Source organism: Vombatus ursinus, unplaced genomic scaffold, assembly GCF_900497805.2.
Source record: "Vombatus ursinus unplaced genomic scaffold, bare-nosed wombat genome assembly UNPS02009205.1, whole genome shotgun sequence".
Taxonomy (NCBI): Eukaryota; Metazoa; Chordata; class Mammalia; order Diprotodontia; family Vombatidae; genus Vombatus; species Vombatus ursinus.
Genome location: NW_020948983.1, coordinates 23,641,266 through 23,658,732, shown reverse-complemented (window position 1 = coordinate 23,658,732; position 17,467 = coordinate 23,641,266). Strand labels below are relative to the sequence as shown.

The window sequence follows — 17,467 nt, the reverse complement described above, 5'->3', positions numbered from 1 at the left end:
GCCTATGAGTTATGATCACCTACCACAAAAATCCTAAGAAAAGCCTATAGAAACTCAATCAGGACTTGTGAATTTTTGTTTGTTTGTTATCCAGAGCCCTTTTTCTTACACGATAAAAAGTACACCAGGAGGGAAAGCTTGATTACATAAAAAGGGATCTTGGTAATGGCCAAAGCAATTAAAAACAATTGAATGAGGGGTGAAAATTTATTCTTGGAACACCCAGAACCACAAGAGGAAGTACAAGTTAAGTTAAAAGGTACCTTAAGTTAAAAGGACATGTTAGGTAACATTAGAAAGCTTTTCTGTATTTAAGCAAAAAGCTAAAACTTGCCAATATGGGTTGGGTTATTATTTTATAACATTATTTTCTCACCCTTACTGACGAGCATCTACAAGACCCTTATCCATCACAGTGTCATAAAAAGCAGACTAGGCAAACAATGGCGACAGCTACACAAAGACAGTTACTGCAGAGATTTGAACTGGCCATTCCTGACTTAAGGGACCCCTGATAAAGGGGCAAGGAGGAACAGGTAGGCTATACGTATCTCTATTTTTGGACTTCCCTGTGGAGATACTGCACATTATCCACCCTTCATTAGAAGAAAAGCCTGTGTTTGGGTTTCCTTTCCTCCAGGGTAGCAGCTCAAAGTAAGTGTGCTCAAAGAGCATTTGAACAATCTAGGGAATCCTAAGAACAACACAGTTCTCAAGGCATGGTTGATGTCAAACACAGAAACACTCAGCTCCAAACCCAAAGCCATCCAGCCCAGCCTGCAGGTGTACACAGTCAAAAAGCAAACAAAAACTCCCTGAAACAACAAACGGTTAACACCCCAGGCTTGTCAAAGCCAATTAGCCTGCCCCTCAACCAAACACCTATCAGGAAAGAAGCTTCATAATTTATCAAGATTAAATGAGAGCCCCTCCCAGTCCGTATGAAGGCCAGAGAACTGATCATCTCTACTTATCACAAAGAAACCACTCTTAACATAAGACCAGCTGCTATGCACATTTCAGAGAAAACACCTTTACCTAAGGCAGAGTTACAGAGCCAAATATAACTTACCTCTCAAGTTCATTACTTCTAATAAGTGCATAAATTATACAATGAAAGTCAATGTATTTTTAACTTACCTGCTGTTTAGCCTACATCAAACACTTACAAAGTAGGAGAGGGACAGTTTTCTACAGAATATTACACTCCCTGATTCTTTAAATTAAAAAAAAAAAAGTCAAATCACCACAAGAGACTGATATTCTGTAATATTTTACTTTATTTATATAGAAATACTTAAAAAATGAAGTAGCACCATTACTTAAGTTTTACCTTTATTATGTAGAACTTTAAATGTCAGAAAAATAAAACTCTTGATACAATTTCAAATCTTGTCTCAGCAAATATAATATTAGTATTTGACCATGAGGTTAAAGGCCCTTTATCATAAAATAAAATATACTTTGTTTTTTAAACTTTGCTCAGTAAAGTACATTTAAGCTCAAGTAACATCACCTACATATACATAAACAAGTGGTAAACAAATGTATTAAAATAGAAATACTAAAACTAGTGGTGCAACAGAATTTTTGTAACTTCCACTGAATTCTATTTATACAAATGTTAGAAAGCGTCAACGGTTCCTTTGACATGTTTAAACATTTCCATTTTTTTGTAATAATATAGAATAAAATATGTCTTATATCACTGAATAGAAAATATGCTGGGTGAAGTAGATTTAAAAGATTTTTCTGAACCTATAAAATCTCCATCCCAACAGAATACTGTTCAAAGCATTACACATTTTATGGTTTGTAATTCTGTCACAATTGTGTGATATTAAAATAATACAGTGTTCTTTGCCATAAGGCCATACTAAAATAAAAAGATTTAACCCAGCTACAAAAAAGTTCACTGAACTTAAATTAAAATACTTGTAAACATCTTTGCAATATGAAATATAATTTTTCAAGTCAAAAAAGAATAAAATACTTCAATCTGTATTAATGCAATTTCTCTTTTAAAACCTTTAAACGTTTTTTTTAATATATATAAGAGATATGTTACAGTTTCTTTAAGTTTAATAAAGCTGCAGTATCATGGTTTCACAGGCATTCCTTGCCTTTCAAGAACATTCCAAAAGTATCCACTGTATTTCTGGAATAAGCATTTCTAGGGGACTCACCAGCAAGAGGGACACACTTACTAAAAGTCCACACATGATATAGGCATTATTGTCATTATTATCATTATTATTATTATTATTATTCATTTTTTCCTACTTTAAAGAAAGAAAAAAACTTTGGGGGATATTCTTTTGGAGGCTTCCTATTTTAAAGTACAGTGTAAAAAATGATTACTAATAGAATGTCCTTGTCCTATTATTTTTATAGCATGCATTTTAGATGGTATAGAGATTTCCCCAGGCTACAGTACACTTGATGCAAATATCCTGGCAAGTCCCTTAAAAAATTTTTTTTAAATTAAAAAAATGTGCAGATACTACAGCTTTAAAAGCTCATCTTAGATCTGGGGAGTGTATAAGGTTGGGAGAGAAAAGAGGGTGTGTTTGCAAGGGCAGAGGAGAGTGTGTGGGTGTGTTTGCCTTTATGAAAATATACGAATGGCCTGAGTAACTGCGGTGTGACAGACTGGGCACTCGGGCTCACTCTTCTCGCAGATGCGGTTGGCACACTCCATGCAGAAGAGGTTGTGCCCGCAGGGCACCAGAGCCGCGATCACCTCGCTCTCAAAGCAGATGGAGCAATCGCGGCTGCCCTTGCGCCGCAGTCCCGAGGAGGAGGACGAGGAGCTGGACGAGGAGCTGGACGAGGAAGACGAGGCAGACGAGTCCGACGGCGGCAGGCCGGGCAGGTGAGCGCCCAGCCCGTTGGCGTAGGCGGGGTACCCCAGGCCCCCGCCGCCGGGGTCGCTGCGCACCCGGCGCGCCAGATGGTGCTCGCCCCCCACGCCGTGCAGGGGCGGGGACAGGCGGGGGCAACTGACGCCGGGGTGCAGCCGGCGGTGCACCAGCAGCCCCAGGTTGGCATTGGGGGACGCGCCCCCGCCGCCCCCAGGGAAGACCATGGAGGAGGACGAGGCGGACGAGGACGCGGAGGAAGAGGAGCAGGAGGAGGACACCGGAGCCGCTGGGCCCCCGCCGGGGGACCGCTCGAACTGGGACCAGATGAGTTGGGCCCCAGGCGGAGGGGCAGGCGCCGGATCGAAGCCTGGCAGCTCCGCGCAGCAGTCCGGGGACGGGGCCGCCTCGCCTCCGGGGTACGCGTAGCCGTTGCCGTTGTTATTGTTCCCGTTGTGGGCGAAGCTGAGCGCGGGGCTGGGTGGGCTGTAGTCCGTCAGGCGCGGGGTGGCCGCGGCGCTGGTGCTGCCGCCGGTCCCCCCGCCAAAGTAAGAGTCCGTGGAGGCGCTGCCCAGCGAGCTGGAGCTGTCGTTGCGGTAACTGGAGAAGGGCTTGCGGCCCGGGGTGGGCGTGATGCTGGGGGTAGGCTTGCTCCAGAGGCTGCCGGGGCCGGGCCCGCCGCCCCCATGGTGCAGGTCAAAGCCCACGTCGGTTCCATTGGCGTGGAAGTCGTTCTCGTCGGTGAGTTCGATGATGCCCCCGGTGCGCAGGGCGATGTGCGCCTCGATCTCCTCCCGAGCACGGTCCACGTTCTCGGGCATGCCAGTCACCTCGAACACCGGCTCCTTGTCCCGGCTGGGCGTGACGATGTAGGTGTGTGTCTGCTGCTGGATCCGCTTGATGGTGGCCCCCTTGGGTCCCACCACCAGCCCCACCACGCGGTAGGGCACCCGCACCTGGATGGTGGTCTGGCCAGGCAGGTTGGGCGGCCCGGGCACCGTGCCATTGAGAGCGGTGTTTTTATTCCGGGAGGCGCGGATCATGGAGAAATGCTCCGCGGCCGAGATGATCTCCCTCCGGGCCATAGCTACGTCCTCCTTCCTGCCAGTCACAACAAAGACAGGCTCCTCCCCGCGAACCGGGGTCTTGATGTAAGTGTTGGTCTTAGCCCGTAGCGCTTTGATTTTACAACCTGGGAGCCGGGATGTAGGGAAAGAGAGAAAGAAACACACCGATTATCCGGGCATAACCGCGGAGGTGGGGGGGGCAGCGGCTGCAGACCCGGGAAGCGGGGCGGGATGGGGGGCGACTTGGCGTTTCCTCCCTCATGCATACACTCTGGAGCGGGGGCACTCGCAGGGAGGACGGGTTTGCTTGGAGCTCGAGGAAAAGCCCCATCCGATCCCCAGCCCTTCGAGAAGACGGCAGTTGCCATGGGCTCAAAAGCAAAATCGTATACAAGTCAGCTGGGGGAAAAAATGCTGATCAACACTTAGTGCCCAACACATTCCTTCAGAGCAAATCAGTTGGAGGGGGAAAGGAGAGTGGCTGAGAGAAGATCGCTCCCTCCCAATGCGGATGGTCTTGATTCCCGGGCCCATTGTTCCTCTTCTATGCTCCATTTCGGTTTCTAGAAATTCTGACTTCTCTTCCTCTCCCAGATTCTCCCCCTCCCCCCACACTCTTAAAAAGGAGGGACCACATTTTCCCCCTGAATGCATTTCCCATTAAATTAAATTTCCCGGGGCGAAGGAGGGGAAAGGTGGGCGAGATGGGGCTGTGATTTTAGTAGGTGAAAGTGCATCTTGGCATTGGTGCAGCAAGGCTCCGGGAAAACCCACATCTGCACTTTCTTTGTCTGGGGGGACTGCCCATAATAGCATCACTAGTTCACTTCAGCTTTCAGTGTCGCATATCTCACACACTCACACACACACAGACACACACACACATCATACCACACATGTCCACCCAGCATGAAGAGCACCCCCCTTTTAATTCCTTCCACTCTCTGCCTCTTTCGCCCACCCAACTTCCTCCAAATACCCACCTTGCCTTCCCACTATCTCCGCGACGTGTTCCGAGCTGGGCACCGGCACGCATTCAGTCATGTTCACGCTCTTCTTCCGGGGCTCAGTGTCGTACAGGGAGCCGGTCTCGTCATTGTCCAGCCCCAAGAGCGAGAGCTGATCCAGCGCGATCTGCAAGGCTCTCTGGTCATCCAGGGTTTCTCCACCTCCGCCGCCGCCGCCACCGCCGCCGCCGCCGCCGCCGCCGCCTCCTCCGCCACCACCGCCGCCACCGCCGCCACCGCCGCTCCCGTTCCTCTCCAGGTCTGCAAAGAGCGAACTGGGCATAGTTCCCCTGTGTGTGCTGCACCCTCCTCCTCCTCCTCCTCCTCCTCCTCCTGCACTCGGTTCAGTAGTAAAAGATCAGACACAAAGAAAAACCCAAGGCAGATGGCCAGGAGGAGAGAGGAGGGAGGGCGGCTGCTTAGAGATGGCTCAGCTGCCGTTTTTTGCTTTTATTATCTATTCTTTCAGTGCAATCCGGCTTATAAAATGCTTGCAGAATCCCCCCACCTGATTCCCCACCCCAAATTTTCTGGAGGGGTGGGGTGGGGATAATAATGGAGAAGATGAGATTTCCCCCGGAGTTCCTGCCTGGCCACAATGCCAAGCGATGGTAGCGTTTCTTTAAGGAACCCCTCCCCGGCTCCACTCACTCACTCAGCGTTTTTTCCTCTTCTCCCCTCCTCTAGTCTGAGCCACTGCAGCCAGACGGCACTAGAGGGGGATAAGGGAACCGCAACGTCACGGGCAGGAGCTGACACTACAATGCTACTGACACTATCGCTGTGTGAGGCGATTGGACAGGCGGGAAGCGGAGAGGGCGGGAGGAGGATGTCTTAACAGTCTCCCTTCCTCGCCCCCCTCCCCCCCGCCCTCGTCCTCCCTTCCTTCTCCCCTCCCTTCCCTCCCCCTCCCCCCTCCCCCCTCAGCCGCAAACGCCTCTCTTTGTTGTCTAATGCAGAACAATAAAGACTCGAGACACTTGTTTGTATCTTATCAACCAGGGATAAATCATTGTTTCCGTATGTCCCCTCGCTGTTCCTTATTTTAAAGGGGGAAACATGCTGAACTTTTTTTTTTTTGTAATTGTATAAGGGGTCCGAGTCTAATGGACCGTCTCCCATAAACTACTTTTTCCTGCTCCTCGTAAATCACTTTCAAAGCGGAAAGGTGCGTCTTGGAGGAAGGCCTATTGTCTGTCCAACCCGGCGTTACGCTCCTCACAGAAGCCTTGACAAAGAAAACTTGAGTGGGGGCAGCCTTATTCTGGCCAAGTGTTAAAAGATGAAAGAAAACGGGTAATCGGAAACGCCGCCTGGAAAGCTGCCTACCTTCACAAAAAAATGCACATGACAATAGAAGAAGCTTGAAACGGAACTCGCGCCCGCCCACGAACACGCGCGCGCACACACACACGCACACACAACCCGCAACGGTGATCACTATTTCATTTCAACCCATTTTGATTCGGTTTCGACAGAACCGGGCGTGCACTTAAAGGCAGAAAGAGCACCTGCCTGCCCTAGGGATAATGATCAGTTTCTGAAACTGATCGGTTTCATTCCGGACTCCCGCGGAACAGACCATCGCCCAGTTTGCACAGACAAATGCAAAGCTGCCCTAGTGCAATTCGGGTGAATGGGGCATGCGCGCCGGGTCGCCCGGAGCAAGCGAGGCATGCGCGGTGTGCCGCCCCCCTGGGTTTAAGTAGAAGGAGGAGGGCTGTCACTTTAAGACTAGGGCTGCATACTCGGAAAGAAGGCTGGACTCGGGAGCCGTCCTCAGCCGCCCCAGGCTCCTCCCCGGCGGGAGCAGCAACTCGGCTCTCTGGAGTGTGCGTGCGCCCGCCCGCCCCTAGTCCGCAGCTAAAAGCCGCGTCCTCTCAGGGCAGAGCTTGTGTGCTCGGTCTTTGTGCTGTCTGCGGCATTGAGGATGGGGATGGGGAGATGGATGGATGTCCAGGCTGGCCGCCCGCGTGGACGCACTCAGGGCCTGGTGGGGTGTGCAGCCCTCTTCCTCTGAAGAGACACTGGAGGCCTTCCCGGGAGGTGGGGGACCTGGGTTCCCGGTGTGAACTTGGGGCGGGGCGAAGGAGGACGCGTGTCCTCGCCGGGATTTTAGGAGAGAAAAAGAGAAGGAAGGAGCCAACCCTTTCGAGGCTAGAAAGCTGTACCCATCCCTGATCCAGATGCTGGACTCCCGGGAGTCCACAAAACCTGCCAGCCCCCAAGCAACAGCGGCCGGAGTAAGGGTGAGAGGGAGGGCAGGCGGGGAGTCCAGTGGTGCCCGCCTCCCTTGCTCTGTCCCTCCCTCAGTCTGTCCTTCCATCCCTCCCGCCCCCTGACAGCCTTCCACGGGGCCGTGGCTGGGGCAGGCTGGGAAGGAAGGCGTGACCGCTTAGGGGTCTGGACCGCTTTCCTGGGGCGGTTGGAAGAGGACTTGCAGACCCATTGGCTGGGGGAGGGCGAGGGAGGAGAGACGCGAACTCTCAAGTAGCCTCGTGTCACTCTCACGCGGGCGGGAACTCGGACGTCTCCCTCCCCCACTCGAGTCGTCTCTGGCTTCTGACCTGGGAGCCAGACGTCCGTTTCCACACACGCGCTTTTCTCCATTTCTCTCTCCCTTTGTTCAGTCCTTCGCTGTTTAATATCCTGGCTCCTTTCCTCCCACCGGGGTCAGCCTCTCACTTCACAATTGCCTCACCGCCTCCAGGGTTCAGACTTTTTCTTTCTGAAACGAGCCATCTTTCAGTGCCGTGATATGACAAGGGTTTTAGATATCTCCAGAATTCGCAAGCGCAATGAAATGTACAAAGCGATCCACTAGCAGCTAGGTATATTAGTGGCAGTAGAGATGATAATCATAGGAATGAGAATTGTTACTTTCTCTGACGGTTCTCCTGGAGTGATAAAGTGCTTAATTTCTATTCAGCACTTTCATCACGCCGGGTAGAGATAGGATCTCGAAGGGAAGTCCACTCGAGAGCGGATTTAAAGGGTAGGGTGCTGATAATGCCCCCGAGGGAATTAAGTGTAACAAGTCACAGGTAATTATTTCTCTTTGCCATTTCCTCAGGATGTTTACATCTGTTTCAATGGGCTCTTTTTGTTTGTTTGTTTTTCTCGGAAGGGGCTGCTTGCAGGCCCTGGGCTCTTAGAAAAATGTTACCTAAACCTCAGTTTAAACCACAGCCAAAAAAAATCTTCTAGGGAAACGTTTATCCCTTTGCCCCACCTTAGAGAAAAGAATCCAAATGTTGTAGAAAACTGATTATCAGCTTGAGGGAATGAGGCCAAGGCAGTTATCTCTAGGCTCCTGCTGAGATGAATGGGTTCTGACTGCCCAATGTAAGGTTCTGGCAGGATAGTATAAAGATGTCATTACTAGTGTTACTCCTGGGCTGTAAAAGACAATATGCAACAGCGACAACAGAAGTGTGTTGGCAGAGAGAAATTTAAAAAGTTTTTCAAATATGAATTTTTTAAAGATTTGCAGCGTTATTCCCTGGAAACAAATAATGTACCAGATTGTATTAGGAAGTGCTTGGTTGCTGAATGGATCCTGTTTGATCACTTTTTCATATTCATACACACTTATTTTTTAATCTTCAAGGTGAAAAGGTTTTACCTAGATTTACACAAAGGTAAGCAAATTCACTTAAATGCTCTGGGCCTCAGTTTACTCATCTGTCAAAAGAAGGGATTGGCCTCTGTGGTTGCTTCCAACTCTAAATCTATTATTCTATGTGAATTCAAGATAAAGAGGGTAAGGAGTCTTTCCATCGGGGAGAGTCAAGGAGTCCTTTTACCAGCTTCTCACGCCTGAATTTAAAGGGCAGGGTGGAAAAGCTAGGAATAACCCCTTCCTTCCAGACCACAGTAATCAAATATCAGGGATGTTAGTTCTGGCTAATCCTGAAGAATCCTAGATATAAAAAGTTGAGAATCCTATACCTAAAAGAGTACCACTAATGGTTCTAGGAGAGTTAAGTGTACAACTGAAATTGCGTATGACTGCAACTAGGGAGGAAATGGCATGGGGCCAGAGAAGGGGAGCAGTGAGGAGAGAGGGGAAAAAAAACAAAGGAGGAAGGAAGAGCAGGAGACAATGAGAGATGTGGGTCAATGAGTGACATTAAGGGGACCATATTATCAGAAAGACAGAAAGTTGCAATTTCCGAAACTGCTTTCTTCACTCTAAACATTATCAAATTAGACGATATATGTGGGAACACTTGGTAAACAGTAAAGCAGTCTTTAAGAGTGCCTTAGACTTGCCCAGCCCCCAAAATCTTCATTAAAACAACTCTCCAGAGAAATTTTGCCTTGGGCATCTCAATTCTCTCAATACCCCTGTCCCCTAGGAAATTGACATGGACACTATGACACCTAATGATTTTGGGTATGGTTGTCCATTGGTCTGGGCCTCATCTAATCTTGTGAATATTCAGTAGGTGCTTTCATGTCTGAAATACCAGTGTCAAAGATACTATCTGGCCTAATTCTGTATAAACCAACTCCTTTAGCAAACTATAAATTTGTCCCAGTTGCTCAATTCTATTTAATTAATACGTGTTTATTGAATTACGTTGATGCTCATTAGTTTCGTTATATTTTCCCTTTTTCTTAATATAAAAGGTGATGATACACCATACCTCATTAGTTCAGGTGCTATCCTTACCAGATTCTGCAGGACTCTGGAGATAAGACTTCTGGTTACAAACACACATACATACATACAGTTTTCCAAATGTGAAGTTTTAGATGTGATGCAGTATTTCAGTTAACGTATAATCTCAAGGAAAAATTAATTTTTTCACAAAAGGAAATAGATCCACTGAAGAGAATAATAATGATACTTTGTGTAGTTTGTATTCCTGAGGAGCTCTGTTTTACAAACATTCTACTTGTTTTTGCTTTTAAATCTCCACAAATCTCTTCAAAGCAGGTAGCAGAGAGCCTCACTTTGTAAACAGAAGGATAACCACAATTTACTCATCTCTTCAAGGTAAATTATAATGTGTGGATTTCTAGACTACACAACTAATATCATAAACTGGGATAACAATTTTAAGTAGTTATATTATTCAAAGAGGAGGCAAAAGGTATCACTACCAGGCTTTTCCCTATGCCTGAAATGTCTTCTTCTCTCTTCCTTCCCCTCCTTTCTACCATTCCCCTTCAATTTCTACTAATTCTTTTAAAGGGATAGGAATTGGACCTGTGATTTCATCAATCTGGAGAACTCCTATAAGTAAAGAAACTGCTTCTGCCAATGTAGGTCAACATCTTCTCTATAATTTAGAGACTTAGAGTTTGCAGATTGGAGATGTAAAACCCCACTTCAGCAACACTTCAGAGTGCCACCAAACCAGATTATTATTCCCAGTATTATTATTATTCCCAGTAATTGGGAAATAGTTAACAAAATAAATAAAAATACAATAGAACCTAGATAATGTAACTGTGTAGTTTTCCAAGTCAGTATGCAGCCTGCAAGAATCCTTATGTACAGCTTAGTGGTTGCATCAATCTTTGAGTTTGACACCACTGGTCTAACATACTGAAAGGTTAAGTGATTTGCCTGGGGTCACCCAGCCAGCATATTTCAAAGCCTGGCTCGACTGAACCTTGGTCTTTCTGGCTTAGAGGTCTACTCTTTACTGTGCCATCCTGCCTCTCATATTCCTTTAAAGACAACTCAAATGCTACCTCCTCCATGAATTCTTCCCAACTCTTGCTAATAGTGAATGACCTCCTACTTCATGCACTGTGTCATAGTTATGTGGCAGTTATATTAGAGCGTGTGGCATTTCTACTAGAATGAAAGCTCACAATGACAGGAACCTTGGGTATCTATCTAGACCTATCTTCCTAGAACCTGATTGGCACAATATTCTGCATACATTAAGAGCTTAATATTTGCTGAATTGAAAACTCAGCTTGTCTATAGGGAATAATGGCTTCAATGTATATTGAATTGTATTGTTGTATCTCCCCTGTTGATTCTATCTGTATCTGAAGCTAAAGCTATATGTGTGCCTATATACACACAAATACACACACACACACATATATATACCAAGTGTGTGTCTGTATATGTGAATGTGTCTTTATGTGTGTGTGTGTATGTGTGTGTATGTATATATATATACAACCTATATAGAGATATACTTGTTACTTCTTTTTGCTCACTCTCTCCTCTTCCCTACTCAGTGCTCTGAAATCTGGTTTCTTTCCTTGACCACTCTTTTAAAATTGCTCTCTCCAGTCACTAATGACCTCTTAATTGCCAAATCCAATGGCTTTTTCTCAACATTTAGCTTCCTTTACTTTTCTGCAGCCTTTGACACTATGGATCAGTTCCTTGTAATTGATGTTTTCTTCTCCCTTGATTTCTGTAATACTTAACCTGCTTCAATTATTACCTTGCCTGATTGATTAGTGCTTAATATTGGACTTTCTTCAACTACCACCTAAATGTCAGTGTCTCCCAATTTTGTCTTCATCCCTCCTCTTTCTCTACACACTCTCCTAATCCTGTGTTTCAACTATCATCTCTATGCAGGTTAATATGCAAAAACAAACACCAAACTTTGGTTTCTTTGATGAGCTAGTCCCACATTTCCAACTGCCTATTGGACATGTCACCTGGATTCAATTCCATTCAGTTCAACAAACATTTATTAAGCACTTACCGTGCAGAGAGAGCACTTCTGCTAGTTTCTGAGGGACAGACAAGTTTAGATAAGACACATTCCCTACACAAATGGAGCCTATAGTCAAATATGCTTTTGAATGGGAGAGTAGAATTCTCAGACCTACTTATTAGGAAGGTTATTTTGGCAGCTGTGTAAAGGATAGATTAGAGAAGTGAGAAATGGAAGGCAAGTTCAATAGTTCGGGTTGAGATGATGAGGTTATATAGATGCCACATTAAGGTGGTGTCTATATGAGGAAGGATTTGGAGATGGATACATGACATGTGTCCAAGATAGACTAAATGAGCTTGACAACACTCTGTGTCAGGCACTATGATACAGTGGCAAGAGAGCTGGATTTGGAGTTGGAGATCCTGGGTTCAAATTCTGACAGTTACTATCTATGTGACTTTGGGAAAATCATAAGTTTCATTTTCTTCTATAAAATGAGAGAGTGGGACTAGATAACATCTCAAGTCCCTTCCAGCACTGAATCTAAGGTCTCAGGACTTGGCAGCTCATTATTGGGGGGTGGGGTAAGGTGGAAGCTTTGAAATCCGAGTGACTAGGGATATGGTAGTACTATTAACTGAAACAGGAAGTATGTCCCCGTGAAATTCAGTATGAAACTGAGCTCAACTTCCCTCAAAGACCTGTCCTTTCTACTAATTTCCCTAGTTCTGTTGGTAACCTCAGTGACTGCCCTCCTTAGTTACCGGAGTCTCAAAATCTCAATCATCCTTAACTTTTCTCCCTCCATTACCCTGTTGCACCCCCTCAGTTGGCAAATCCTATAGGCTCTTTGTTCATTTGATGACTCTCATTGGTGCGGTTTACTCTTGTCAGCATGGACTGCCACTCCTGTACACCTTCTCATTCCCAAATCTCAGTTTCTTAAAGTGTTGACAGAGTATACATAAACACACATATGTATACATACATGTATGTATATGCATTCACTATGTAGGCACCTACAGTCCCGTGCATGTACACTATGGAGTCCCATTAATTCACTCTCTTTATAGCTCCAGGACAACATTACAAACAACTTCAAGAATAAAAATGACAATGCCACTTTTCCAATTATGAAAACTTAGGGTTTTTATCCCATGCATGATCTATCAGATTTTCATGAAAATGAATGTCAGATCTCCAATCCCTCTTCAAAAAGTGTTCCATATTTTCCTCACAATACCTCTATCAGTTATACTAGAGAAGAAGCAATAATTATGAAAGACAGTTTCATATTTCATTGGTTTTCTTACATCTTTCCTGGACTGAACTATTTCTTCAAATGAAGGCAGCCCTCTGAGCAGTCTTTTTTTCCCCCAAAGTAGCTTTCAAAATAGCTTAAGGTGTGGGGGATGGGTAGTGGTCCCATCAATACAAAAGCTCAGTTGGGAATCACTTTTGGCAAAAAGTAGGGGTCTTGTCCCGGGGTTCCTTTCTCCCATAGATATGTTAATGAAAACTTTTAAGTTGTTAACCCTCTTCTTCACGTGAATTTCTGCAGACTCAGACAGAGATGCATTCCTTTAAAACAGCAATATATCTGTGAGAGGAAATCCTAGAAAGCACACTGGGCAACTTATATTAGGAGTATGGGTCTCTAAATACCATGGGAGCCTGTGTCATTTTACTTAATATTATTAAGATTTTCAGGGAGGTGGTTGAATACCCATGAAATTCAACCCCAAGAGAGGATTGAAATACCTTTTCGGCACTTAAGTGCCGTGTTTGTGCATAGTCAGCAAGCCCATTCTAAAAGTGCCTTTCATTGAAAAAACAAAAGACAGAATACAGAAACACACACACACCAAGGAAGAAGGAGAGAAAAAGACAGAAAGAATTCCCTTCATCTTTGTTTTTAAGTTTACTTCTCTAAAACTGAACACTGGAAGTGTGAGTTACACAAAATTTATTCAAGTGTCCCTCACTGGAAAAGCCACAGAAGGCAAGAAATAATAATGATTCCTTTAGAATTGGCCCATTGTTCTTTTTAAGGTTGGCTCTGAGCCCACTTTAACTAGAATATCCTCTGTGATCCTGCAGACTGAGTACACATTCCTGGCAGCTATAAATTGGGAAAGCTCCTTTTGAACTGTGAATATTTCTTATAGAGTAATTTTACACTCCACTACATTGTAATTGATTACCTCTCAATTCTGCATCATTTCTCTCCAACAGAAATTTATCTATGATTTAAATACCTGCATTTTTTTTATGGTTTGCTTTTGTTTGGATATTCCCAAAGAAATCAGAGACAGGAAGGATCATGTAATCACAGACTTGGAGCTGAAAGGGACTTTCGAGATCATCTAATCCAACCTTCCCATTTTGTAGATGAAAAAGTTGAGAACTATGAAGGTTAGGTGACTTGCTCAAGGTCACATGGGTAATACAAGGCAGAGCTGGAACCTGAATTTGGATCCTCTAACTATAGATCCAGCACGTTCTCCACTTTGCCGGGCTGCTTTCCAGGTAATAAATATCCAGCCCAAGACTGGCATAAAATTTCTTTTATCTAAAGCATCAGGATCTTGGTCTTTATCCACCCAATATCCATAAGCAAGTTGTCGACGAGAATGATAATGTGAGTATTTGACAAGTGAGGAAACAGAAATGCAGAAATTACTATCCTGGTCAAGGCTACGAGTAGCAGGACCAGGGCTGAGGGCAAGGTTCTTAACTCCCCAGTGTTATGTTTTAGCCAGGGGCATAACCACAGCTTGGAGTTCCCCCTTCAAAATCTGATAAAAGTTTTCAAAGTTCAGAGATGTGGAGAAAGTTGAGAACAGCAGAACCCAAGGGAGAGAGGGGAAGAGGAAAAATACGGAAAGCAAGGACAGTGAAGAGGAAATAGAGGAGAAACCTACCTTTGTCCTCCTCCCCACCCAGATTCCCAGATGCTGCCTTCCCATGTGACCTTGGGTAACTCGCTTTGTTCTTTAGACCTGTTTCCTGATCTGTAAAATGGAGGAGTTGGCTTAGGTGAACTCTTAGGTCCTTTCTAGCTCCCCTCAACCCAGATCTAGCCGACCCAACCCTCCTCAGTCCTGCCCCATCTAGCATAACCTCAGGGTCCCTGACAAATAGACTCAGCAGATGCAATGACCATAGATAGACATAACTGTTCCAACAGATACTGGGCAAGTTTTAAGTAACACAGATGCTACTGTCTGCACAGTTGTGTATTTCTGAAGGGGGGGAATCTTCGTACCACAGACACCACTGTTCCTACACTAGCTGCATCTGCGGCTGGAGTTAGTATGCCATATGTGCTTTGGCCCCTGGCAGATGTTGGGTGGCTTCAAGCACCAGAGGCAGTACTGTCCTCCCAGAGCCACATCTGCAAGGAAATTAAATCGCCTTAACATTACTGTGCCAGCTGAACCTTAAGCATATTCAAAATATACAAATAGGTAAAAAAAAAATGAACCCACTGAAAGTCACTCTAAAGGAAACGGCATTCAATCATCAGACATTCACAAAAATCATCAGCTCTGGTGCTGACTTCATTTCAAAGAATATTCATTATAGCTCCTTCTCTGTGAGAACCTGTTTTTCCTAGGTCAGCATTTCTTCTCAGAAAGGTAAAAAGATGAAAATCCACCTCATGGTTAGATCTTTAATTCTATGGTCTTCAGGTATCTTAACAAAAAAGTCTTAACATCATTTTATTGGCTCACCAGATAAATGCTAACACTGACCTTGGAGCCCATGCTACAAAAAAGTGTTTGGAGAATTATATGATTTTATAGCTGGAAGACATCTTAAAAATCACTTAGGCCAATGGTTCTCAAACTTCTTTGTCTCAGAATTCCTTTATATTCTTAAAAATTATCGAGGACCATCTAAAGAGCTTTTGTCTATGTCGGTTCTCTCTATTGACATTTACCATATTAACAATAGCTTAGTATTATTGTGAAAATGGTTTTAACTTTGAAGATGCCTCCTCCCCACAAAGGGTTTCAGGGATGCCCAGGGGTCCCCAGGCTTTCCTCTAAGAACCTCTAAGATCCAGGCCAACCCCTGAAGCAGTAGAAGGAGTACTAGAGTTGCAATCAATCAGAAGGACGTGGGTTTGAATGTTGACTCTGACTCTACCTGGTTTTGGACAAGTCACTCCATCTCTCCCTGTCTCAGTTTCTTCATCAGTTGAAAGTTTTTGTTTTATTTGTTTGCCTTTCTACAGGTGTCCCCTGGAGATTGGCACATAAATGATTTCAGTAAATGCTTATTGATTTGACAAGATAACCAGTAAAGTCACTTTAGCGACTAATAAATCATGGAATAAATCCATGATTTATTTTTGCAAACAAGGAAATCTGAGGCCTAGAGAGGGGAAATAACTTGAAGGCCAAAGTTCATATAAATAATTAAGCAGCAAAGCCAAGATTTAAACCCAGATTTTTTGGTAGCAGAATTAGTGTCCTTCTCACTACCACCATATTGTCCTCCCTATACATAGGATAATAAAATACCCTAACTGGGGTCCAAAGCAGAATCATAGGATTTAGGGCTTGAAGAGACTTTAGAGATTATCTTGTCAAATCACTAATTTTATGGTTGAGGAAACAGGCTGAAAGAAACTGAGTAACTTACCCAAGATCACAGAGATGGTAAGATTTTGATAGTAAGAGATAGACTTGGGCCAAATGTACTGAATTCATTTCAAGCAACTATTTTATTGGGGACCCATGAAGTCCCCCCCCAGTGGGGCACCACATACACACACACACACACACACACACACACACACACACAAAATGAGGGGAGTGGAGATTACAACCTTTTAAAACTTCCTATTGACCTAGGATTCTTTTAAGTTTCAATACAATGTTCAAACTATCCCGTACATTAGTAGATTGTGGACAGTGTTATAACAAGACCTTGGTATGTTTCTTAGGCTTATGGTATCCCACAAAATATTTTTCAGGGGCGAGGCAATTGGGGTTAAGTAACTTGCCCAGAGACACACAGCTAGTAAGTGTTATGTGTCTGAGGCTGGATTTGAACTCAGGTCCTCCTGACTCCAGGGCTGGTGCTCACTCTATCCACTGCGCCACCTTGCTGCCTCTCCTGCAAAACATTTTGACTGAGCATGTTAACCCATTGTGCTTCCTCCCTGTAAGGACTTAGAATACAGGTGACTCTCTCATATCTAATCCATCAAAAGTATCAGTCACAATGAGTTAATTAAACTTCTGGACATTGCCTTATAGTGCTTCAAGTGATCTCCCTTCCCCTCCCATTATCTATAAATGAATGAAAGTGCCACAGCTTGGTTCTGTAAATCAACATGTATAAGTCACTGTTACTTGCAGAAATCTGCTGTATGCTTTTATTCCCACTCCATGCAGAGGGCAGGAATAGTGAGAATGACAGCCTTCCAAAAGTGCTCGCATCAGCCCCAGGAGCAGTTAGCCTCCTAACTGATTTGTGAAGCCTAAATTCCCAAATTCATTTATTAGGGCTTGAAGATCTTCTTTTAGGGTGTCCAAAATATGTGTTTGCTTGTGTGTAAACGTGTGTGTGTGTGTGTGTGTGTGTGTTTTCCAGGAACTTCCCATTTAGAAGCTCAGGTTTTCAATGATGATAGTATTCACACAAAACCATAGAATGTCAGAATTGGAAGGTTTTCTTAGAGACCATCCAGTCAGCCTCTCTCCCAGTGGAGGAATCCTCTTATTATCCCCTGTAGCTGCTCTAAAGAGCAAGTTCTTCTAAGGCAGCCATACAATTCTAGAACATTTTTGAAGGGCCCCTTTTTTGTGTCAGGTATGGTGACAGGCCCCGAAATGCAAAGACAAAGATACTCTAGCCCCTGCCCT

General features: G+C 44.8%; 1 protein-coding gene across 2 annotated transcripts; it reads right to left on the bottom strand.

Annotated features, from left to right (window-relative positions):
• Positions 1–1,319: 1,319 nt before the first annotated feature.
• On the bottom strand, positions 1,320–5,218 carry MEX3B (mex-3 RNA binding family member B). 2 transcript variants are annotated; one of them, XM_027852017.1, is made up of 3 exons: positions 5,149–5,218; positions 4,912–5,097; positions 1,320–4,053 (listed from the first exon to the last, which is right to left on the bottom strand). In XM_027852017.1, exons 1-3 carry the CDS (start codon positions 5,216–5,218, stop codon positions 2,609–2,611), a joined length of 1,701 nt encoding a protein of 566 aa, XP_027707818.1. In that variant the 3' UTR covers positions 1,320–2,608. The 2 variants fall into 2 exon arrangements, with proteins under 2 accessions (XP_027707818.1, XP_027707817.1); XM_027852016.1 differs by having other exon boundaries at positions 4,912–5,218.
• Positions 5,219–17,467: the final 12,249 nt, after the last annotated feature.